We start from the raw sequence: 24998 nt of genomic DNA on the forward strand, positions 1-24998 counted from the left end.
CAGCTTCTGTCAGGGGAGTCGGGCTTGCGGAGGCGACAGAGGAGGCGGGGAAGCGGTAGTGGTTGAAGGGGAAGGGGCGACTGCAGATTTGCAGGGAGGAAGTCCGAGGGAGTGGGAAGCCATGGTGATGGCGGCGAAGAAGGGCCCAGGGCCGGGTGGCGGGGTCGGCGGGGGAAAGGCGGAGGCGGAGGCGGCTTCGGAGGTGTGGTGTCGCCGGGTTCGGGAGCTGGGTGGCTGCAGCCAGGCCGGGAACCGCCACTGCTTCGAGTGCGCCCAGCGCGGGGTCACCTACGTGGATATCACCGTGGGCAGCTTCGTCTGCACCACCTGCTCCGGCCTTCTGTGAGTGGACTGGCGCAGCGGGAGGACCGGGAAGGAGTGGCGGAGAGTCGGCATGGGGGTCAGCGTAGTTGAGGTGGGGGACCGCGGGGAGACCCGGGGACACGGCGGATGTGGTGAGAAAGTCTTCTGTTGCAGAGGAGTCACGGGGAAAGGAAAGGGGCAGCGGAGGCAAGACACAGTTGGAGTCGCTTTGCAGGGGAAAGGAAAGCCACCAGAGAGGAATGGAGAAACTCCCTAAGGGAGGCAAGGAGAACCGAAAGTGGGGATAATTGAAGGGAACTGGGGGAAGGGGTTAGAGATTTAAAAGGCCGGAGAATGACATAAACCTTGAAAGGGAACTTCATGTAGATGGAGGACAAAGAAGAAAGAGGTAAGACAAACTGGGCTCAAGATGAAGGACTACCATTCTTCCTTCTGGCTTGTGGCCATCCTGGAGTGTGAGATGGAGAAATCAAGTTAAAATAGGTAAATTAACCCAGGTTGAGAACACAGAGATAGTGGCAGGTAAGAAGCCATGTTCCAGTGTTCAGGTGAAGATCCTAATCTTGCAGGGCTTTGAAATGCTATCCAGTCTAAGGGATGATGAGAGCTGATGGGTTGCCCTCTTAGAAAGTTTAACTTTTCCAACTTTTCTAAAGATTTGTAGATCTGGATAAGCCATACTTAAGTGTAATAATTTACATCTTTAAGCTCCTTGTTGCCATGGCTTGATCCTAGTAGTAACATCTGACAACTCTTTCTAGATTGTGAGGAGAGAAGGATTATTGTATAATCTGATTCACTACACTTGGCACTAGCACTGTATTTGGCCGTGCCTGAGCTAATTTAGAACCACAGTTCTAGCCCAAATTTCTGGCTATATAGTAAGTTTCTTTTCTCCCCCTTAGGGAATTATTTGGTTAGATGCTTGATTAACATTCGACACCCAGCCTGTATATCTATTTTTTATAAGTTTATCAAGGAGTTTATTTTGACCATTTTTTAGTATTGTTTTGATACATTGGTCCATTTGGTTGTTGGTTTCATTTTTAACAAGGATCACTTTCCTTGTTTCTTCTTACACCTTTAGGAGCCAAGAGAGAGGGAGCAGTATTGTTCTTGCTTGACAGATGGGAGAACAGATGCAAAGAGAGGTTTAGTAACTTATCCAATGTCCTATGGGGCTTGCTGTTTTCAACCTTTGTTGTTTGATATTAGTTATGATCATGGCAGATCAGAAATGAGGATCCAGGTCTTCTAATATACAGTTGAGGATTCTTTCTTTATTCAGTTTTTACCTCCTTTGCCAAACTTCTATGTTCTGATCAACCTCACTTGTGTGTTGTGAGAATGGATTTGACTTTGGTCTAAGTCAAAGCCACTGTGGCTCTTAGGACAGTGATTTAGAACCCAAACATAAATGTGTCAAAAGTTGTTACAGAGATGCAAGTGAAGCAAAAGGATAGGAACTTGAGACCGAGGCAAGTACACTGAGGAGAGAAGGAGCAAAGTTTAGGAATATTCATAGCATGAAATAGAAAGAGACAGTAGATTCCTGAAGATCTTGTTATGAAAAGGAAAATCTGATTATAGTGTCTGGAAAAAGAGTAAAGGGAAGCATGGGGTTAAAACTGATGATAGATATATCATGGTTTGGGTCCTAGGAAGAAAATGGTAAGAAACAGTGTTAATTCATTCCCATGGTTAGCTGTGATGGAATGAAAGATAAAACGATGGAAATGCTGACATCATTATCATTATTTTATAGATCTTGGTTTAGAATATCACACAGATAACATTTCCCTTTTATAATGAATATCCTTCAATCAGGACAGAAGGAGGGGCAAGGGATCTGGGACACGTTAAAAACCTGGTTTCTTTTGCTAGAAAAGTTAACTCCTTAATTATCAGTGCACAATTTGCAAAACTTTACCACTTTCTCCTGTGGTCATTACTGTTGATCCCATTAATGAAAAGTCAAATGCCTGTGATCTGTAGAGACACTGGGTGGCAGTGAATATGGCCTAAGGATTGATTAATAGAAAAGTACCCCAAAAGGCCTTTCTCTCTCTAAGGTGTATGTACCTCAGACTAAGGCTTAGCTTTTTAGGAACTTAAGTTCCAATGGAAACAAGTGGTAGGAATTTAGTAGCCACCCCCCCCCCCTTTTTTTAGTTTAAAAAAAAGCTAGAAAGACATTTTTGCTTAGTATTCTGGTGAAACATTATGAGAATCACTCCAAGTGATTCCTGAAGTGGTAGACTTTAGGTAACACATTTTGGTGGTTGGGAAATGAGAAGCTAGGCCAACCCTTTGTTAGTAGAAAGTCAGAATAGAGTGAAGGATCAAGAAGAGGCTGAGCCAAAAATGAAGCTGAACTAAAGGCATGTTGAGATTATAAGGAGAAAAATATCAGATGAAATTCTATAAGAAAGCTTTAATTTCCTTGACCGTGACTGTCCTCCTGGGTTCTGGTGGTACTTCTCATTTGCTAATTTGAGTTCCAATTAGCATGGACTAGAGCAAGGCATATAAAGCTTTTAAAAGGGTCTTAACAAATTACCTGTGTTCTCTGATGAGAGAAGGGCTAGGAGCTGGCAGGTGGGCCAGAAACAGAAAGTGTGAGGTGGGGCATACTTATTGCAGGCTGCAGAGTGAGGAAGGAGCACGCACAGTCCAGCAGGCAATGAAGAGGCATGGCTTCACAATGTCTCATACACCAGGTCAACATCTTAAATCCACATGGTTGATTGCCCATAGATTAGGATTTTGTGGTGCTGGGAAGTAAAAATTGTGGTAGACCAAAAGCCTGCACATTCATTTATTCAGCCAGTCAACAAATATTTATTGAGTGTCTGTCAAGCCCCAGATACTGTTTTAGGTGCTGGAGATATGGTAGTAAACAAAATTGACAAAGTACCCATATTCATGTAGCTTACATCCTAATAGAGGTCATGGACTGTAAATAAATCATTAAATATATAATAGCAGGTAGTGATAAATGTTATGAAGTAAAATAAAGCTCAGCATGGGCCAGAAATTGGTGGGAACTCATAGAGATATGATGATAAAAAGAGAAGAAACATTCTTTGTTAAAATGAAGAGAATATTGAAGGGGGGAAATTGAAGTACCATACTTAGCACCATAGGCAGAGAAAAGAGACCGCAGAATTGGCTTTGTATTTTGAAAGCCAGTTTTCTGTTGAGTATGTTACATATATGTCTACCTCTTAGGCAATGGTTCTCAACCTTCCTAATGCCGTGACCCTTTAATACAGTTCCTCATGTTGTGTGTGGGTGTATCTGCATGTGGGTGGACCCGCCTGGAGACGGATAGAGGTGCGGTGTCTCGGTTCCTAAGACCACTGGAAATATGTGTTTTCTGATCGTCTTAGGCGACCCCTGTGAAAGGGTCGTTGGACCCCCAAAGGGGTCACAACTCACAGGTTGAGAACCACTGTACTTAAGAGGGATGGAGTATTCTGGGGACAGTGAGAAGAATAACCAGAGTTCCCAGCTTGCTGGATTCGCTGATGTAGCAAAGTTGACTGCTCCAGATAAAGTTGCATTTTCCAAGATCTGAAGAAAAATTTAGATTTTAATATTAGTGTGTGGGTGATGACTGTGCCTTCATCTCTATACATGTGAGCTCATTCTTCCTATCTCATTATTATTATTATTATTATTATTATTATTATTATTATTTTGGTTAATCCTCACCCAAGGATATTTTTTTCATTAATTTTTAGAGAGAGTGGAAGGGAGAAAGGAGGACAGAGAGAGAGAGAGAGAGAGAGAGAGAGACATCGATGTGAGAGAGACATCAATCCGTTGCCTCCTGCATGTACCCCAACTGGGGCTGGGGATTGAACCTACAATCAGGTACGGCAACCTAGGTATGTGCCCTTGACTGGGAATTGAACCCATGACCCTTCAGTGTGCAGGCTGACACTCTAACCACTGAGCCACATCAGCCAGGACACTAACTCTTTTTTAATAAGAATACTTTCTCAGCTATAGCAAAAACCCACAGCGTTGGTGTGAGGGCCTAAGAGAGAGAAACTGTTAGTTCCTGCTGTTCTAAATTTACATACATACACGTTTGTAGGTCCTAAATTTAACCTAGTTTTTATTCATTTGACTTTCTTCCAATACCTAATTTCCTTAACCTGATATAGATCCTTTTAATTTGTCCATGTTATCATGGAAAATAATACAGTAAATAATAATACAGAAATAAACTGTGTTTCACATACTCATAACTCTAAACTTAGTTCTGTCCCACACTGTACATGTACATGTGCTGGTTTGTTTATTTTTCTGACTCCTACTAGACAAGGATCTGCCATTTGAAGCTAGGTTGGAGCAAAGATTGCTGCTAAAAAGGATTTCCAAAGCAGAGCCTCCTTAGATGTTCTTTCTTATTCTGGTTTGCTTGCATGCCTCAATGAATAAACCATGATTCTGTAAAAGAAAACAAACATGTTGAGGCCTGAAATCTTATTGACATCAGAGATTTAATACTCAAAATTTCCAGCAAAGTATGTGACATGCTTCACTGACCTGATTGTTTGGGTATATCCCTTAAGCCAACGTCCTTCAAGTCTCAGTGTATACTTGTCTCTTCTACTTTTGTACTTTACTCTGATGATGGGATTAAGCCAGGATTAAGGTGGACAGAGCTCTGGGCTGGGTGTCAAGAGATGTGCTTGTGACTCGTTCCTACCCTCCTTATCCCTTAGTTTCCCTGTCTGGCTTGCTAGTGGTGGCTCCTATTTGAAACACTTTTTATCTCCGTGAAGGGAAAGGTGTATGTTAATAATTCAGTACTTTTCCATCTGTCTGGGTTGGAGAGATAGACATGTACCTTGCCCTTATTTTAGTCCCATTTCTCTATCCCCTCCCACCTCACCTTTCATATTCTTCTCTGCTGGGCTGAGGTGGACAGAGTTTCACTAAATTACAGACTTAAGCACTTTATCATACGGGCCCTTGAACAACTTGAAAAGCACCCAAGAAAATAATAAATTACCAAAGGGATGAGAAGAAAGGAAAATAATGTAAAAGAATTGGCATTGAGCCTGAAGAGGAAGGCAGCTGATAATATCAGGCTTCTAGTGGCTCTACAGGAGAAGACAGCTGTTTATCATTGTCACTGAGGAACAACAACAGGAAATGGCTTGAAGCAGGGGGATTTAGATTAGGAAGAAGTTTCCTAAAATTAGTGAAATTGACCCTGAAACAGGGTAATAGGGGAGCCTATCAGAACCATTAAGAGTCTCTAACAGGGACTCTTCTTGGTGATGTTTGGGTTCAAGATAAGGACTAGACTGGTTAGCTAAACCCTGCTTAGGCAGAGGAGTGGGATCCTGGAGCAAAGAAATACAGTCTGGAGTATATGAATTTGAACACAAATATTCAGAAGTAAGGAATTCCCAAGTTCAGATTTGGCACAAGTAAAAGAACTCGTGTGTTGGGTGGAACTGTTTTTTTCCATTGTTGACCTGGCAGAACCTTCTTATCTGAGCAGCTGAGCAGGTTTGAGGCTTTTATGAAGCAAGCTAGAAGCAAAATATGGGTCAGTTTGAGGGTGATGACCACAGAGAAACAAAAGATATAGTATTTGTAGAAATAGTAGGGTGCTTAATAGAGGAAGGGATGGGGGAAAAGGCTAAGAGAAAGAGAATTGGGCAGACTAGTATCTCTGCAAGTTGCTTCACTTGCCAAGTAATTCATAGTACTTCAAAAATTGATTCAGAGTACTTCAGATGTCATTTAGATGCATTTTTGTGAAAAGGAAACTGAAGTGGAAAAAGGCTTCATGACTGGGCTGAAGGCTTGCATCCTAATAATGTACTTGCTTTCAAATGGAAAAATATGCACTATTCTGGGTAAATAAATGTATCTCTATATTTCCTTTAGCACCTCCTGGTTAGAAATAACAGAATGGATTTGCTGTAATAATTGAAGAACAGTACCTCTAACTAATTCTCACTTCTTTTGGGGAGAACCTGAGAGTTAATTTGGGGAGACTACGTACAAGTTGGAGAGTTGCGTCTGTTTAATTCCAGGCCAGTGACTCACATCTGGCCCATTGCATGACCCTGGTATGTACCCAAGGGAAAGCAACACTCCTAGATGACTTCATGTCATCTACTGGGAGGGGAGGGGCTCTTGTTTCTAAATTGCTTCTCTCAGCCAGCAATGGCCTCTATGATTCAGAAACAAATTCTCTGACTCATAGGCCATGTAACTAGTCCCTCTTCTGGGCTGCACAGTGTTGTGTTGCCTTGTAGAGAATACTCTCTGTCTCCAGACTGTGGCTCTGGTTATAGTGCATAATCCAGTCTACAGACATCAAGGTCAAAGCAATGGGTTTTGTACTGTGCTATGGAAACATCCTGTTCCATCAGATTCATTTGGCCCAATGCACCTAAATCACTTAGTTTCTCTGCCTTTCCTTTATCCTGTCTCTTCCCACCTTCCCCTCAAAACACCCTCCAGTTCAAGCTTAGCTATAGGAAGTTCTGTTGTTCATACTAAGTATCCCCTCTAGATTGATGCATAGGTCAAGTCCCTCCCCCTCCCCCTGCAAGGAAGCACACCTCCCTGTTTATACTTTGCTAGCAGTTCCTGGTTCTTGTTTCTGGAAATGTCAATGACCTTTGTGTGATAGGCTTAGAATCTGTTTTTCTAGTGTAAACATAATACATTTTTACTTTTTCCCTGACCATTTCTCTTCCTTCCCCACTGCTGTATCATGGTGCTAATTTTCCCTGATCCAGCTGTGTGCCTAAATTACACCCTACTGTGTTGAGAAGTGCTCATGTCCAAACTCCCTGGGTCCTTCTTATATGCCAGCAGTATGGTGATCTAAGACTAGGTTCTATAATTTTCATATTCCCCAAAATTGCCTACCACAATGCCTTGTGCTTTGGCAAAGTAAATATTTGTTAGTGGGAGGTGAAGAAGAGGACCAGGATCATAGGGCCAGAGAAGTCTGCTCTGGCTAGACCTCAGAAAGGTCTAGCATTCTGAGGGGAAGGGCCTAGTGGTTAAGGTGAAAAAGGGCAAGCGAAGGCATAAAGAAGCAGGCTGTCTGAACTTAAAAATGAAACAAAACTATTAGTAAGAAAGGCTTTAGGAGAGAAAACTGGAATATCTCTGAAATGTGATCAGAAGAGAATCTTCAGGGCAGATCAGGTTTGTTTTTTTTGTTGTTTTTTTGGTATGTGCCCCTAGCGGGAACCAAACCCAGGACTCTCTGGTCCACAGGCTGACACTCCAACCGCTGAGCCAGACTAGCCAGAGCAGGGCAGATCAAGTTTAAGAGCTATTGTTTGACATGTAGTAACAAAACCTGGCTTTTGGTTCTCCCTGCTCTTATCTTGACTAGGGGCATCAGTCCACATTGATATTGCCTGTTTTGTAAAGGGGTACTTTAAGACTCTTTACTGAAAAGTCTAGCAGCAGAATTATTGAAAGTGCCCTTAAATTGTGGCCTCCATTGTAGCCTCCAGTATCCTGTCCTTTATTAGAAACCATGATCGGTAATTTGTCATCCAAAAGGGGCCTGCCCTTTACTGTTCACTCTGTACTGTGTCATCTGTCCTCCCTCCCTGCCCTCACCATCTTTGATACTTAAACCAACCCAAACACTGCCATTCTTCCAGTCTTGGCAGGAACACCTTTATTCTGTGTGTGCTCCTGTAAACATGAATGTGTTTTCCCCACCCTTTTCTAGAATTTCCATTTTGTAAATTTTGTTATTTCTTCCTTCTCCCTTTGTTTTCCTGAGGACATGAACCAGGACCCTGTTCTAAAGTTATTTTTATTATAATTTTTATTGATGCACTTTTATTTTCACATCTTGATTTGCTCATTTTTTCCGGGGGAGTAAGAGTTTGAAAAGGCCTCATCATTTGAGACTGTCTTTCCTGAATGTGCCTGTGGTCTTTCATTCCTGGTGCCAGGGTCTAGTTTATTTGTTTTAGTTCAGCCAGTTTTGTTTTAATCTGATGAGGGCAGTAGGTCTAGACCAGAATCAAGCTTAAGGTATAAGGAAAGGGGAACCTGTGAAACCCTGCTTGGCTTAGATCCAAGTTTCCCATTAGAATACAGTCAGCCCTCCTTTATCGCGGTTAATCAGTTCCAGGCTCTACCGCAATAAATAAATTTCCGCGAAGAAGGATTTTTTATTTATATACAGTTGTCCCTCGCCACTTCGCGCTTCAACTTTTGCGGCTTCAATCTATCGTGGTTTTTTCAAATACTATACTATATTTGAAATACTATACTATAAAAACTGCAATAGAGCCCTGGCCGGTTTGGCTCAATGGTTGGAGCGTTGGCCTGCGGACCAGAGAATCCCTGGTTGGGTACCTGCTAGGGGCAGGTATCCAAAAAAACAACAGCAACAAAAAACCCTCAATAGAATGAAGCCACGAAAATCGAAGCGCAAATTGGCTAGGGATGACTATACTCTGTAGGGCAGTTGAGGGGAGGGGGAAAGAAAGCCTTATTCTCTGCTCTAATCTCCACAGGGCTTCTGTGGGCAGAACTGGATGCCCAAGGTGTTAATACAGAGCTGGCACAAAAGCATCCTTATAGATATATGTTCCTAACTCATGCCAATTTCATTTCTCATTGTTGAACCTGAGTTCCTCCTGCTTCATTGAAAGATCCAGAAATGAGAAAGTCCAGAATATTTATTTTCCCAGAGATCTCTTCCTGAAAGAGAGGGATTCTCTCTATTCCTACCACCACACCAGTCTTCTGTGTAGACATGAGGAGTAGCAGCTAGCCTAAGAACTCTGTTTTTTGGTCTCCAAATCTTATCTTAGTATTATCAGAAATTGTCATGGGCCTTCATTGTTGTCTTCCCTCTTCTTGAGGAATTTATGTCTCATGGGCTCTGGGACCTTGAGGATGTGCTATAGGTCTAAAACAGTGACAAAACAGGAAATGGGAAGTGGTTGCCCGTCTGAGTTCTCAGAAGTACCCCGTCAATTGAACACTGAGCTGCTGGAGTCTGAGCCAACGTAGAGGAGGTTTCTAGAGGGGCAGTCTCTGCCTTCCCCTCAAGGATCACAATGTGTTCCCCACTCTGTTGTCCCTGTCTCTTATTAGAAGCCTCCAAAACATTCTTGCTTCCTCTTTTTCCTTGAATTAGGAAGTAACTTCAGGCAGGGAGTTCTACTTGAGCTTAATTTGTATGTTGTTTTATCCTTTCTCCTTTCCTCCCCTCCCATAAATAGACCTGCAGCACTAACTGCATTATACTTCTATATTTCTCTCCCACAGGAGAGGCCTGAACCCCCCTCATCGAGTCAAGTCCATCTCCATGACAACTTTCACTGAGCCCGAAGTAGTATTCCTGCAATCCCGTGGAAATGAGGTGAGCTACCGCAGATGGAGTGTTACAGGCAGTAGTTGCCTTATCTGCTGGGGAGCTTTGTCTCAAGATTATAGAAAAACCCTACAGTTTTCTTTGTGGGCAAGTTTCTCTTATTTTTTAGTATATAAGATATCTTGGTTTATGTGTATTTGTATATTTAAAGAATCTCAGTTATACAAATTGTGGTTTGTCTAGGCCCCTTGCTGGAGGAATCAGGGAAAGGAACAAAATCTCTGTAAACGATTGTCCCTGGGCACTGGGGGGGGGGAGGGGGGGCAGCTCCATCTTGATGAGCATTTAGAGTTGATGGGCCCTGCCCCTCTGATTAAGATCTCCTGGAGCTGACTTGAGCCTTAGCAACCCAGGTTTAATTCCATGTCATTTACTTGAACGTGAGTTAAACTCCTTCTTCAGCTAAGCTCACGAGTGATTGGCTTGCTTGGAGGGTGCAAACAGAGCCTCTGGAGGTTGTTCTGGAAACCATAGCTCTGACCCACGCCCATCCAAATTTAGTTCCTCATAATTCTCATGGCCCTCTAATTTCTTTTTTTTTTTTTTTTGCATTTATCTTTAGATAGAGCAGGAGGGAGAGAGGGAGGAAGAGAGAGAGAGAAACATCGATGTGAGAGAGACACATCGAGTGGTTGCCACCCATACAACCCCATTCAGGGTCGGGGACAAACTGCAACCGAGGTATATGCCCTTAGCGGGAACCAAACCTGGGTCTCTCTGGACCGCGGGCCAAAGCTCTAACTGCTGAGCCAAACCGGCCAGGGCGCCCTCTAACTTCTTGTATAATATGTGTCACAGTATATAATTATAGACTTTTAAAAACTTATTTAAAACATGACCTCCCCGTTAGATGACAAATCTGTGAGGACAGGGATCTTGTCTGTTTTGTAGGTATATCCAGATCTTCACACTGTGTCCATGCTCAGTAAATATTTATTGATGAATAAACTGAAGGTAGTATCATTTCCATTTCATGCTTTCTACCCCAATTCCTCTGTTACCTAACTTAATTCCTTTAGGTTTGCAGGAAGATTTGGCTGGGTCTTTTTGATGCTCGGACATCTTTAATACCAGATTCCAGGGATCCTCAGAAAGTGAAGGAGTTTCTCCAGGAAAAATATGAGAAAAAGAGATGGTAAGGAGGAAGAAGGAGATTGATATGGAGACATGTGTGCAATATATGCTTCATCTGATAATCTAGTTTCCAGAGTTGAATTGGGGCTTCTCTCAAAAGCTAGACTTGGGTTGAGTGTTTCACTCAGATTTGGTTAGGGCTAAATTCTGCCTTCAAAATCATAAAGCTACATGAAAAGACAACTTGTTCTCAGTCACTAACCTTACAGCTTTGATGTCCCCTCCTTTGAGGAGATAGTAGACTGATTGGAGGGGGGAACTTGGCCTGTGGGAATGGAGGTTAGTTTTTATATATCAGCTGATCTCATATGTGGAGAGATATGGCTGGAAGCACTTGTCCTATGTAATTTTATGCTTTTAGCCCATCATTTCATTCATAATTTATATGTATACTGTTTTCCAGAAGAGGAAAACAACATCTTTGTTCTCCCTTGCCTTTTTTCTCTCCAAGTGTCACTTCTTATTTGATTTCTGGGGTATGTGCATGTTAGGAGTAACTATAGGATAGAGAAGAGAATACAGAGAGCAAGGAGATTGATGTGGATAAAGCAGCATTTTGGATTCTCTCCTGGGGGTGTCCTCAGGAAAAAGAAGATTCTTCCAGAGTAGAGACAACACATGCTGTAGTGGGAGGGGTTTTATCAAAAGTAGCAGGAGCTGGCAGGAGAGATTGTGAGCTCCTAAAAGATGAAGTGGCAGAAAGATTTTTTGTGGGACTGAGAATCTGAAGAAACACCCAGGAAATAAAAGGAGGGATCTTGAGTTGAAAGTAGGAAAATGGGATCACCTGTTTATCAGCATTATTGCAGGTGTCATACGTGAAACCCAGATAGTTTGACATGTCTGAAAGAGGAGGGAATATTGGCACAAGCCAGAACAAACTGAACATTCCTGCAGAAAAAAAAGAAAAAAAAATGAGCATCTGATTGTAAAGGGGAATCTCAAGACAGGCAGAACTTTGCTATCTTGCTAAATTTCCTTTAGTTTAAAAAAGAGAATTAGTAGGGATAAATGAGAAAAGATTTTGACTGCCGTAACCTGTGTTTCCCCAAGCACCTAAGCTGAACATGGTCCAAGGTTTTACTCTTCTCTTTTCAACCTGACTTCTTTCTTGAAGGTATGTCCCCCCAGATCAAGTCAAGGGGCCCACTTATACCAAAGGCAGTGCCTCCACACCTATCCAGGGCTCCGTCCCGGAAGGGAAGCCTCTGCGGACACTTCTGGGGGATTCTGTGCCATCTTTCTCAGCTGCTGCCTCCACCTCTAGCCAGGTAACTCTCGGATCTGCCCTTCAAGATTATTTTGGGATTTGGGAGACAGGAGTTTCCTAAATCAAATCTGCTGGACTTAGCATACAACAGTTCAGGAGCTGAGTTGGTTCTCAGCCCTGCTGTTACCTATGTCTTGCATCTATCACCTTGCACTCATATCTTTTGGAAGAAAGAACCCAACAGGAAGTGGTATTTAGGGAAGTCAGAGTATGAACTCCAAACCTGACCATTCCTCCAAGGAAACACAGAAGGGGCCGGGACTCTGCTTCAAGCACCTGGGAAAGATGAGGAGGTAACAGCTTCAGGGGGACTGTTGGGCAACATCCATGTATATCTCAGGGTTACCTTGACTAATATGCTCTGAAATGTGTGGTTCTGGGAGCTGGTGTACTGAGAACACAGAGGAATTAGGTATGAGAGAGGCTAAGGCAACTTCTGCCCAGGAATCCTCTCAGTTGAGGGCAGTTTCTTGGTCTCTTCTCTCTCCACTTGCCTATCTGGGGGCTGCCTGGGGAGCCCGGCAGGGGCTGGGTGTGTCAGGGATTCCAAGTGCTATATGTAATGTCTTCTCCTCCAAGTCTGTCAGTCAGTCTCAGGCTCGGATATCACAGCCCCGGAGTGCTCAGCCACCTCCCCAATCGGTCAAGAAAGCCAGTACTGATCTGCTGGCTGACATTGGTGGAGACCCCTTTGCTGCTCCCCAGGCAGTACCATCATTTGCTGCATTCCCAGCCTTTGGGGGTAAGTGGGACTTGGTATAAGAACCTTCCTACAACATATGTACCTTTAGCACAAAAAATTCACTCCCTTGGGGGTGACCAGGTTTTACTTGGCCCTAGCTGTCTTCACAGGAACAAATGTGATGGTAATTCTGATGCATCAAGGCTGGGAGGGTTAGGATCAAATGGGTATGACAGGGATTATATTTGGGAATTGGGAGCTCCTAGCAATTCTTTTAGAACACTGGAAATAGCTTTTTTATTACTTTCACTCTATATTAAAATAGGAATAGGGGGTTATCATGTGTTCTATTTCCCTTGCCCTCTTCCCAAAGATCAGCAGTAGCCAATAATAGAGTTGAATAAAGTGGTATCTAGTTTCCCCTTTTCCTTTTTAAGCCCCGTCCCCCCCATAAAATAATTTTTTCACATGATTCTGCTCAAACTATCCCCTGACAAAAATATTAATGCATCACAGAGTAAGGATAAAGAGTTAGTGGAGAGTGAACTTGGAGGCCTCTGAGCTCCCCTTTCCCCCACATGTGTCTAGCTCTCTGCTGCAGGCCCCCGGCATCTCCCTCTGAAGAGGACCCTGTGGAGAGGCAGATGTCCCATCAAATGGCCTTTGAAGGCCTTTAGAATTAGTGTATATTATATAGATGAATATACATTTTATCTATAAAACCCTTGTATTTCCTTCACCCATAGGCCAGACATCTTCCCATGGGGGCTTTGCCAACTTTGATGCCTTTGGAAGTAGCCCCAGCTCTTCTGCATTTGGAAGCATTCCTCTAGCTGGCCAAGCCCCGTTTGAGGCCCAGCCAACAGCCACAGGTAAACTCTGCCTCACCAGTTTCCTTTCTTTCTTCCAACTGTGTCTAGTTGTTCACATCCGTACATCACCTTTCATTCACATCTGCACCAACCTAAAGAATTGTGCAAAGGAGACTAAGAGAAGAAACTCCAGGAAAGGCCAAGAGAAGTCTAATGAAATTCTTGGGAGGAAGAGGGGGGCTCTAGTCTATTTTTTTCATGGAAGGAAAATGGCTAAAATTGCATCAGGAGCTGTGCACTAGGAGATTTCTGACTGGGAAGTATGGGAAGCCTGAGTCCTAGAAAAATTGAGAAAGGACATGACCTTTCTTCTAGAGTGCTCAGATGGTCTGTGTTGTAAAATGCACAAGGTCAAGGGCTGGGTCAAAGTCCAAGGCAGTCTCCAGAAGTCCTCGCCCATTCCTCTTAGAGCAGAAGCCTGTAAACTCTATGTTGTGTAGTTTTTGTTATACAATTGAAAGAGAACCTAAAGACTGCCTTAAAGTATTCGGCTCCTCCCTAAGTGAACAGACATCAAGTCTTCAGAGCTTTTGGACTGCCCCTCTTCCTTTGGACATCCTTGGATGTGGGAGGGCAGCTGGAGCACTGTAAAGAGCAGATGTCTGAGGAAAGCCAGTGACTTATGCTCTCTTTTTCTCCCTTTCCCTCCCTACCTGCTTTTCCCCTCTTATACCCTCATTGCCAGCCAGTCGGATGCTAACTGGAAGTTACAGCTTTGGTAAGTTATTCTGCCCACCCCACAACCTACCGAACTTAGGAGCCTATCTCAGGTCCTCTGATCCTAGAGTTTTCAGGTCTGGAAGGAACCTTTCAAATTTAGCCATTTTCCAGATGAGGCAGTTCAACTGTTTCCCTAGTGGTACAGCCCACAGAATGGCAGAGCTTGACCCCGGGCTTAGACTTCCTTGCTCTCCCTCTGCCCACAGCCTTCCCACTGTGACACTGTGAACTGGCTACTTGCTTTTTGTTTTATTTTATTTTAATTTTTTTGAATGGGACAAGAAGAGACATTTTATATTGATAAAAGTTAACCAAAGAAGTTTAAATGACAGAGTAGCCTTGAAATTCATAAAGCAAAAACTACCAGACAATGAAAATCTAATAAACCAACAGAGAGGGAGACTATAATAGATTCTCACAAAATTAATAGATAAAGTAGATTGACAAGTAAGGAAGTCGATCATTTAAGTAATAATTTAACAAGTTTGTTCTAATAAATAAAACAGAACTTTGTAACCAAAAGACAGACTATATAGTATTTTCAGACATATAGCCATTTTACAATTTGACCATATAGAGAGAAACAAAATCTCCATAAATTCTAACAAATAGAAATTTTACAGGTCACATTCTATGTGATAAAAGTTGTCCTAAATAAAACTTAAAGGCATGAAACAAGGAGAAGATACTTACAACATGGCAAACAGACAAAATGTGTTTTTTCAAACACCTATAAATAAGAAAGAATAAAGAACAAAGGATACAAGCAGATAATTCCCAGAAAAAATATGAAAATTTCTTTGACCTAACTAATCAGGGAAAATGCAAATTAGGATAAAATAATTATTTTTCACATATTTGCAAAAATTTTAAAGATTGATAATGGCCGATATTGTGTGGGGGAAATGGGCCCTTTTGTGAGCTGTCTATAAGAATGTAAATTGGTACAGGAATATTCAGGTTAGGGCTGAACCTGGGATGAAACTTTTATCCAGGGTCTGACCATCTCAGAAAGCAGAGTCTGAAGCCATATCCTGAGCCAACCAGCATTTATGAGGCTCTTGCAATTGCTAGGAGCATCCGTGGATTATCTCCAGGAGGAAGGAAAGATTCCCCATTTTGCAAGAGAGGAAACTGACTCAACTTGATCGGTGACTTGGCCAAAATTGAATGGCTGATAAGTGGCAGATTTCATTCACTTTGTACCACATCATGATCACGGGATTGTTTCTGTGAGTGTGACATAAAGAACTTCCGGGTATGAAGTAGGGAGATATTGGTAAGAGGTGGGTATTTCTTCTGACAAGCCTGATTGTATTTTTATATTTCTGAGAGGGAATTTGGAGAGAGGAGGTATCTAAAACTGCAGTTTCTCCCTGAAACTGCTATAAGGCATGTGTACAAATACAGCTCCAGGAGTGAGGCTCTGGAAGTGTATTAGAAGCAAACTCAAGCACAGATATTCCTAGTGGTGGCCCCCTTTCTGAGAATGTGCTCTGTAAAGTGCGCACTTCACATGAGGGCCAGCTCTGCCCTCTAGTGTCCACAGGGAGACACACAGCACTGCCTGTACATGGAAAGAGCCGTTCTCCCAGCCTGGAAGGGTAGAGGACCTGGTCCTCACCGAGGAGAGCTCCCTGACATGAAGGCCCAGAGCAGGACTAAAGAGTCTGACCTAAGTGAGGACAGGGAGTTGTGTTGGCTCAGAAATTCCACGTACCCTGAGTCAGTCAGACAAGGGAAGGACCTGGGGCTGGAAAATCAGAAGATCCAACACCACTCTGTTGGTTTTCCAGCCTTTCTCATGGCCTGTGGAGTGGGAAAGACTGAAGACCAAATATGTGCAGTAGCACTGTAGCCTAGCACTTGTTCCTCCAGAACAGCGGTTCTCAACCTGTGGGTTACAACCCCTTTGGAGGTCTAACGACCCTTTCACAGGGGTCATCTAAGACATAACAGTAGCAGCTCTGGCCGTTTTGGCTCAGTGGTTACAGCGTCGGCCTGCGGTCCAGAGAGACCCAGGTTCGGTTCCCGCTAAGGGTGCATACCTTGGTTGCAGTTTGTCCCAGGCCCTGGTTGGTTGTGCGGGTGGAAGCCAATGTGTCCCTTTCACGTCTATGTTTCTCTCTCTCTCCCTCCCACTCTACCTGAACAAAAAATGGAAAAATGTCCTCAGGTGAGGATAAATAAAATAAAAAAAGACATAATAGTAGCAAAATTACAATTATGAAATAGCAATAAAAATAATGCTATGGTTGGGGGTCACCACAACATGAGGAACTGTATTAAAGGGTCGCAGCATTAGGAAGGTTGAGAATCACTGCTCTAGAAAGTCCAGGGATTGGAGTGGAAGAGTGGCAAGGAGAGCACTATCTTTGAAGTGCTAGCACACTAGAATCAGCCCATTTTTGAAACCTTGCAGCAGACAGACACTGGTTACCTGTCTTCCCTGCTGGATTCTCAGCTTCTCCAAGTTAGAGCCTGGTCACTATCAACTATGCTCAGTGCCTAGTACATTGAAGTTACCCTTAACAAAGGATCTTGGAGAAATACAGCCTAAGCCTTTAGAAAAGAAAAAGCAAGGAGATTAAATTATAGTTCTGGGCATTCAGAATAAAAGCCCAAAATTTTACTGACAAGAAAATAGGATATGGTTTGAAGGAGCCAGGGAGCAACAAGGATTTGAGTACCAGTTTGGCTTTGCTGTTTCCTTCCTTGTCTCCTGTCTTTATTTTTTCATTTCCCTTCTTTTTCCTCTTGTCTCTGAGAGGAAAAGTTTTTTCATTGTGAAGGATCCTCCTCACCCATTCCCACTTTCTGCAGTTTTGCCCCATCAGCTTTATCTGAATAACACTTCCACTTAATTCACCTCTGCTGGCATATTCCCTTTTTTCCCCCAAATATGTTTAAAGTTTCCCATTCTACAAAATGTTTCCACAGCATTACCCATGCTAGTCTCTTGTCACAGCTCCTCTCTGCAGCCATTCCTCTGGGAAGAGAAGCTGATGGCCTTCATTTACTCATTTTTTATTGTCCTGTTTCTCTCTTTTTTTTTTTTTTTTACAGATTTTATGGCATATATATACTGTTCTGCACCTTGATTTATCAGTATATTGCTTCCTCATTTTTTTTTATAGTTCAACATATGTATATACCATAATTTAATTGATCCCCTGTTGATGAATATTTAGGATGATTTCGTCTTTTGCTATTAAACAGTGTTGCAGTTAACCCTGTATGTCATGTTTGCACTTGCAAGTTATATCTGTAAGAAAATTCCTGGCAGTGGAATAGGTCTGGCAGTGTTTTTATTTATTACTATAAATATGTCAAATGCTATAAAGGAAAAGAACAAAGTGTTATGAGAGGAAAACCAGGATTGAATTCACAGTAATGCATCAGGAAAGCCTTGTTCTAAAGACATGGTTCTGTTAAGCCCGAAGGGTGAGTAAGAGTTAGCAGGCCAAGGACATGGGCGGGGCCTCTTGTTCAAGGCAGAGGCAGAGCATATAGAAAGGCTGGAGCTGGAGGTCCAGGGAGGGTCTTTACTCGTGTTCATGATCTGAGCCAGCCATCATATTTCCTTTGAGAATTTGTCTTGCTTCTGTGACCCTACGGATCATTTCTTAAATCATAGGTTATGATAATACCTCACATTTGTGTTATATTTTAGATTTCAAAACACTTTTCTCAGAGAGTCTTTACAGCCACCCTATGAGAGGGCAAGAAAAAATAGAGAGCCCAGCCAGTGTTTCTCAGTGGTTGAGTGCTGATCCATGCACCAAGAGGTCGCCAGTTCGATTCCTGGTCAGGGCACATGCCCAGGTTGTAGGCCAAATCCCCAGTGGGGGGCATGCAGGAAGTGCCAGTCGATGTGCGCGCTCATCGATGTTTCTCTCTCTCCCTCTCTCTCTAAAATCAATAAAGAAAAAAAATTTTTTTAATGGAGAATGAAATGGTTTGCTATAACCTTAGCGGTAGCAAGTGGTAAGGCCACAAGTAGAATCCAGTTCTTCTCCCTTTACCTATTCAAATATTAATTCATTCTTTTTTTTTTTTTAATTGATTTGAGAGAGAGACATCCATTTGTTTCTCTACCCATCTACACCTTTATTGGTTGATTCCTGTATGTGGGGAATTGAACCCATCACCTTGGCATATTGGGACAATGCTCTAACTGACTGAGCTACCCAGCCAGAGCTATTCATTCATTCTTGAGCACCATCATGTTGCAGATACTGTGAAAAGTGCATTTTCCTTCAGTAATGAGTCTTCCAGCACTCATAAAAACAAAACTTGTTTTTTGTTTGTAGCCTTGTTTCACCCTCACAGAATGGTTGACAGATGAGGCATAGACACATAGATAAAAGAGGCTTTCTTAAAATGACAGGGCCTTAGCCTCTTCCTGTGAGACGAGATTGCTCAGGGTTTCCAGGACTCTCGCTCTGCGGGCTGTTTTGTAAAACTCCCATATGGAACTTGCCCTCTGTGCTTTTTATATGTGAACACCAGGGAGGGCAGGAGAATCCTGCACTTGGCTCTGCCCAGTGAGCAGTGTGCCTAAACCCTGATCTAAGCTCATAGCGTCAGGGTGGCCTCCCAAAAAAGAGGTGGCTCCAATGGGAGTGCTGATAGCTGGAGATTTACGCTCATTCACCTCCAGTGCCATCGCCATGACAGTCTCCCAAGTGTCCTTGATCCTTTTTGCCCTTCACAGCTCCTCCCCCATTCTTCTACCTGTCCTTCATCTGATTTATCCATAAATGGAAATGCTGCTTTGAGGAAATTACAGACTCTTCCGCCTCTAGTGTAAGTCAAACTAGAGCAGGAGGGATGGTGACCTGACATGAGGAAGACTGTTTTCTCTCAGCGGTGGCAGCTTTGAGCATTAGGAAGATTGAGAAAAGCTGAATATCACACTGCCTGGAATTCTCATTGGAAGACAAGCCCTCCATGGGAAGAATGGGCTGGTTCAGAGAACCCAGGTGTTGCCTCTCATGTGATCACTCCACTGCACCCCATCTCCTCTTCTCCTGCCTTTTCCATCTTGTCTCAGCCCAGCACTCCCTATTTTATTTCCTCTGACTTCCCAGGGAGCAGCCAAGTGACTCCATTTGGTACCTCTCCTCTTGCACCTTCCAGTCAGCCCAACAGCCTCACAGATATGGGTGGCCTCCTGGGACCTGGGCCATCAGCTGGAGGTATTTCTAGCAGGTAAGCATAGATATCGGGAGTTTGTCTTAGGGCAGGAGAGCGGGCCAAGAAACCCTGGTCTTGCTTTTCTCAGTCCACTCAGCTCTTCCTGTCTGGCAGTACCAGGTTTGCCATCTCTCAGTCCCTTGCCCACATCTCCTTGGTCCTGGAAGATGTTCATGCCAACCTTTCTCCCCATGTTGCAGCATCTTTGGGATGACCAGTCAGGTCCCCACGCTCCAGTCGGCCACAGCTGGCGGAGGTAGCAGCACAGGGCTTGCCTTTGGAGGTGAGTCCTGCCTGTGGAGATCCAGGGAGGGGATCCAAATCCTAGAGGGAATTGAGGACTCTGAGCAGGGGTGGGTGGGGTGGAGAGAGGATTTAGAGGAATGCTCAGTTTTCACAATATTAAGCAAACGAGAAAAAAAATAACCATCTATTTTTTTCACCTCTGCCCCATTCCACCCTTAGCAGCCTTCACCAACCCTTTCACAGCACCTGCTGCTCACCCTCAGCTGCCTTCCACAAACCCCTTCCAGTCCAATGGCTTGGCCACAGGTAAGCCTTCCAGACTGTCCCCGGGCCCTGTCTCTCTGCACAGCACAAATTTCCCTGCACCTCTCCCTTCACCCCTCCTCTCACACTGTCAGGAGGAGCAGCAGGCAGCCTCAGCTGGCAGTTGTGTTCTTCCCATACAAGTTCCCCTGACTACCTTCCCCAGCCCACACCAGGCCCATTTTAGTGGGCAAAAAGTAGAAGAACCCAAGGCACAGAATCAGAATTTCAGAATTAGAAAAAAACAGACTGCTACTTACCTGTCAGTTCTGAAGGTTGTTTTATTATTGATAGTGGCAGTGATTCTCCTTTCTCCAACCCTCAGTGTCTGGGAGCCCAGCCTTTCTCCCATCTGTGTCCCAAGGTGAGCCACCTGAAATCATGACCCTGTTCCCTGCCCTCATCAGCCAGAGCCGTAGGGCCTCCTCTCACCCAGCCTCTCTTCAACCTCTGCTTTTCTCTTCAGACTCATGAACCACCCCCTCTTTTTTTGTTCTCAAAAACCTTGAGGCATGAAGAGAGAAGAAGAATAACTTCCAGAGGTGCCTCATGTGGCAGGCCCAGTCCTAAGTGCCTTACATCTGTTATTTCATTTTCACAGCAGCCCCAGGAGATAGGCACTACCCATTTTAGAAATGAGATAACTGAGGCACAGAAAGGGCTAATAATTAGTTTTAGTTTATGTAGTTTAATAAGTATAAATAATTATTATGTAGTTTAATAAGTAGTCTAAAGCCGCCCCCAGTTCTGTGCGGTGCTCATGCTCTCCATGACACGAGCCATGTGGGCAGGAAGTGGGCGGGTTTGGTGGGTTATATGGAAGCTGAAGAGTTCCAATGCTCACTCAGGGTACTTCTGCTGGGTACCTCTGGTTAGGAAGAAACTCCATCCTATTTTTCCATCTTGGAGGGATTTAGGAAGAACTGCCCTCCTGCCTACGTTCCAGAACTTCACCTGAACCTCCTGTCTCTTACTCCACAGGACCTGGCTTTGGCATGAGCGCTGCTGGGACAGGCTTCCCCCAGACAGTGCCACCCACCGGGGCCTTTGCCAGCACCTTCCCATCACCGATGTTCTCCCTGCAGACCTCCATGACTCAGCAGCAGAATGGTAAGGTATTTAGACCTCACCCTCTCTCATCCCCCCCTCCCATTCCCCACCACCATGACTCCATGGGTGTGTGTGTGTGTGTACTCACAGGAATATTAGGGAGCCAGACATGTGAGCTAGTTCCATTTTGGACCATAGGGGAGGATTCAGGGAAGCACCAGACAGGGAAGTCTGCCTGTGTCCTCTGACTGCTCCATACCTTTATTGCTATCTTTAGGAAGGCCCCCTCTCACTGCCCACTACCATGGTGGAGGTGCTGCTGCTTTGCTTGGAGCTTGCACATAAAAGGGCAGCTTTCTCCCTTCTTCCTTCCAGCCCCACCCAGGGATGTAGCTGTGCCTGCCCTGTAGGGAGGTAGATGTGAGGGGCAGGGCTCACATCTGCTGGGTTTTTGCTCTTGCTTCCTAGGATCTTCCTTCAGTGACTTAGGATCAGCCAAGCTGGGACAGAGACCCCTGAGCCAACCAGCAGGCATCTCCACCAACCCCTTCATGGTGAGTGCCCCAGTGCACCATGGTGAGTGCCCCAGTGTGGGGCGTGGCCTCTCACTCTGGAACTTGGATACGGAATCCTTCCAGGAGAAGAGGTGATGTGGAGTGGAACTGAGGCCTCTTCCTCAAAAAGTTCTGCCTTGTCCAAGCCAGGGATGAGTAGGTAGTTGGGTCTCAGTTCTTCTCATCCCTGTCATCTCCTCCACCCACCCCCTCCACTTGCCTCTTAGCTCCTTCACCATCCCCACTTTCCTCAGCACACTAATGTTGAGAAAGGAACCCTGAACGTCATTATTCTGTGCCCTCCAGCTTCTCTTTTTTAATCTAATAATTTGTGGTTGTTGTTGTTTCTTTCCAGACTGGATCCTCATCAAGCCCATTTGCCTCCAAACCTCCGACCACCAACCCATTCTTGTAGCACTGTGTCCTGCGGGGTGGCTCTTCCCTGCTCTCTGGGGCCCTTCTACTCCCTGCAGTTCTGGTGATGACTTGCCTGTGGCATTTCGGTGGGTCTGAGACCAGAATGGGCCTTGCTTTGCAGGGTAGGGATCTTGAAGATGGTGGAGGTGCTACTGCTTTGCTTGGAGCTTGCACATAAAAGGGCAGCTTCCTCCCTTCTTCCTTCCAGCCTTACCCAGGCAGGAGGCCCAGGAGAAGAGAAAGGCAGGGCTGGCCTAGAGGAACAAAGGTGTTTTATTTTTCAAATTATTAATTACAATGACAGTAGTCCTCCTTCTTTCCTGTCCTCAGCATACACAGTGTTTCCTTCATTCCCAACTCCCTGGGCAGAGGAAGCTGTGGGTACAGGCTGACCAGTGTTTCCCTGGGGGAACTCTTCCCCATGCCCAGCTTTCCAACACTGTTCTCATGGACAGAAGCACAGTGGAAAGAGTACAGTAAAGATGGGGAGGAGGTTTGGTGTTGACATGGGATAGTGATCAGACAGGCTGAGAAGGCCCTGAGGGACCAGAGTGCCCTTGGTGCCCTGGCTTGGGCCAGCACACCCTTTTCTCCATGTTTTTGCTTCCCCAGCTCCCTCCCTCATCCTGGGCACTCAGGATAACTAGTTTTACCTACATACTTAGACATGCCCAACTCCTGTCAAGCACTTTAGTTAGTTGTGGTGTTATGTTTGGATACCAGTGTTTTATATTTATACATAGAGAATTTTCTAATATAGCCTATTATATATATATATATATATACACACACACACATATATGTATACACACATACACAAGCAGCCATTCTCCCTCTCCCAGACAGCTCTTTTACATGGGGAAGGGGATGAATCCCCCCCATCTGTGCCTCGACCAGCAAAGTCGGAGCTCCAGGGCGTGGGGAGGAGGGTAGCCACATGTTCTGAGCACCCCAGAGCCTGGGCTTTTTCAAGGAAAAGTTTTGTGCAATTGGCAACTTTTTTCCTTTCTTTTCTCCATGTATATCCCCAGCCCCCAAATCTCTGCACCAAAGCTGTTAAAGGCAATGTTGGAAAATAACTGCATTTGAAAGAAAAAGAAAATGGCTCTCATGGTCTTGCTTTGGGCCAGCTTGAGTACTCTCATGTCAATTAACATGACTGCCTGGGTTGGTGATAATGTTGCCTGCGATGCTCCTGCCATTGGCCAAGGACAGGACTCTTTCCCCACAGTGCCAGCCCTTGTCTGAACTGGAGTCCTTTGATAGCAATGGGAGGGAGCAGAACAGGAGAAGGACTGCCTCTGCCAGGGACAGGAGATGCGTGACTATAGGGTGGGTAGGCAAAAGAGAAGGTACCAGCTCCTGGTGGGAGTAGACCACTCTGGGTGCATTCTCAGCCCCTCCTCAGACTGTTGCTACCTGAGGATTTTGTGTCAACAGCCTTGGTGTCTGGGCTGTTTTTGTGGTGACAAGACAAATGGCTTGAGTTAAACACCTCACCTGACTGAGGAAAGTCACAGGATTCAGCCTTGCTATCAGAAGAGGTTCCTCCCTTTCTACCCAATGACCTTTTTGTTGTTGTTAATCCTCACTCGAGGGTATTTTTCCATTGGTTTTTAGATAGAGTGGGAGGTGGGGGGAGAGAAAGAGAGAAAGATTGATGTGAGAGAGACACATCAGTTAGTTGCCTCAAGCACACACCCCATCCAGGTCCGGGGATCAAACCTGCAACCCTTCTGTCCACAAGCCAACTCTAACCCAGGGGTGGGGAACCTTTTTTCTGCCAAGGGCCATTTAGATATTTATAACATCATTCGAGGGCCATACAAAATTATCAATTTAAAAATTAGCCTGCTATATTTGGTCAGCCTACTTTGGTGAGGCGTGTGATGTTAGCTGGTATTGATTTTGTGGACCTTATATGCCCTCCGCCTGACACTCCTCGCCCCTGCTCTAACCCAACACGCTAACTGCTGAGCCAAATTGGCCAGGGCTCTACCCAATGGAATTAACAGTGGAACAGCAAGGAGAGATGGGAATTGGATTATCACTTTATTTACTTTGAAGATTTTTCTGAAAATACCTCCAGCAGCTGCTATTTGCCCAACCAGGATGGCATCCTCCTTTTTTTTGAAAGTTTGTTTTTTTTAATCCTTACCCGAGGATACTTTTCCATTGATTTTCATATAGAGTGGGAAGGGAGAGAGAGAGAGAAACATCAATGTGAGAGGGATACATCAACCAGCCACTTCCCACATGACCCTGACCAGGGCCAGGGATCGAACCAAACTGAGATACATGCTCTTGACTGGAATCGAACCCACAACTCTTTGGTCCATAGGCCAACACTCTAACCACTAAGCCAAACCAGTGAGGGCCACCCATCCTGTCTTATGTCTGTTTTCATTCTCTCAGCTTCTGCCTTCCTTTCATCTCCTGGTGGGATCTCCCAGGGTGGACCACTATCCTGTTTTCCTTGGATTTATTCTGTTTTGTCTGTTCCCTTCTAGTATTTTTCTCTGCCACCCTTGATTATCTCTCTCTTCTTCTCCCTTTCTCTTTGTCATTCTCTCTGCTTAGAACCAGGGAAGAGCAGGGAAGCTGATATCTGTTGTGTAATAGGAAAAGGAGCCTTTTTTATTTTTCCCAGCTCCCCACTCCTCCTTTCCTAACTAAAACACTGGGGTTTGGAGGTGAGATTTAAAGGACCAGGAGCTGCAATGACTCTTTTTGCGTGTTTCAGTCACACTCCTGCTGTTTCCCAGGGATCTCCTTACTGCTTGGTGCCTGGGCCCAGGACCTCCCTGCAGTACCCTCTCCC

General features: G+C 44.5%; 1 protein-coding gene across 6 annotated transcripts; it reads left to right on the forward strand.

Annotated features, from left to right (window-relative positions):
• On the forward strand, positions 1-23941 carry AGFG2 (ArfGAP with FG repeats 2). 6 transcript variants are annotated; one of them, XM_036280884.1, is made up of 13 exons: positions 2-342; positions 9625-9718; positions 10750-10865; positions 11982-12135; positions 12714-12876; positions 13563-13688; positions 14374-14406; positions 19502-19622; positions 19808-19890; positions 20073-20159; positions 21138-21266; positions 21675-21760; positions 22116-23941. In XM_036280884.1, the coding sequence occupies exons 1-13, from the start codon at positions 122-124 to the stop codon at positions 22173-22175; spliced, it is 1473 nt and encodes a 490-aa protein (XP_036136777.1). In that variant the 5' UTR covers positions 2-121; the 3' UTR covers positions 22176-23941. The 6 variants fall into 6 exon arrangements, 5 of the variants coding, with proteins under 5 accessions (XP_036136781.1, XP_036136777.1, XP_036136779.1 ...); XM_036280886.1 differs by having other exon boundaries at positions 20076-20159; XM_036280889.1 differs by lacking the exon at positions 2-342 and adding an exon at positions 9342-9533.
• Positions 23942-24998: the final 1057 nt, after the last annotated feature.

This window comes from Molossus molossus, unplaced genomic scaffold (assembly GCF_014108415.1).
Source record: "Molossus molossus isolate mMolMol1 unplaced genomic scaffold, mMolMol1.p scaffold_m16_p_3, whole genome shotgun sequence".
Classification (NCBI taxonomy): Eukaryota; Metazoa; Chordata; class Mammalia; order Chiroptera; family Molossidae; genus Molossus; species Molossus molossus.

Bases quoted from the DNA above. Each gene is read 5' to 3' on its own strand.
- AGFG2 (XM_036280884.1), top strand. From the start codon at position 122: ATGGTGATGGCGGCGAAGAAGGGCCCAGGGCCGGGTGGCGGGGTCGGC. The intron at 343-9,624 runs GTGAGTGGACTG...TCTCTCCCACAG, and splicing joins ACCACCTGCTCCGGCCTTCT to GAGAGGCCTGAACCCCCCTC. The intron at 21,761-22,115 runs GTGAGTGCCCCA...GTTTCTTTCCAG, and splicing joins TCTCCACCAACCCCTTCATG to ACTGGATCCTCATCAAGCCC.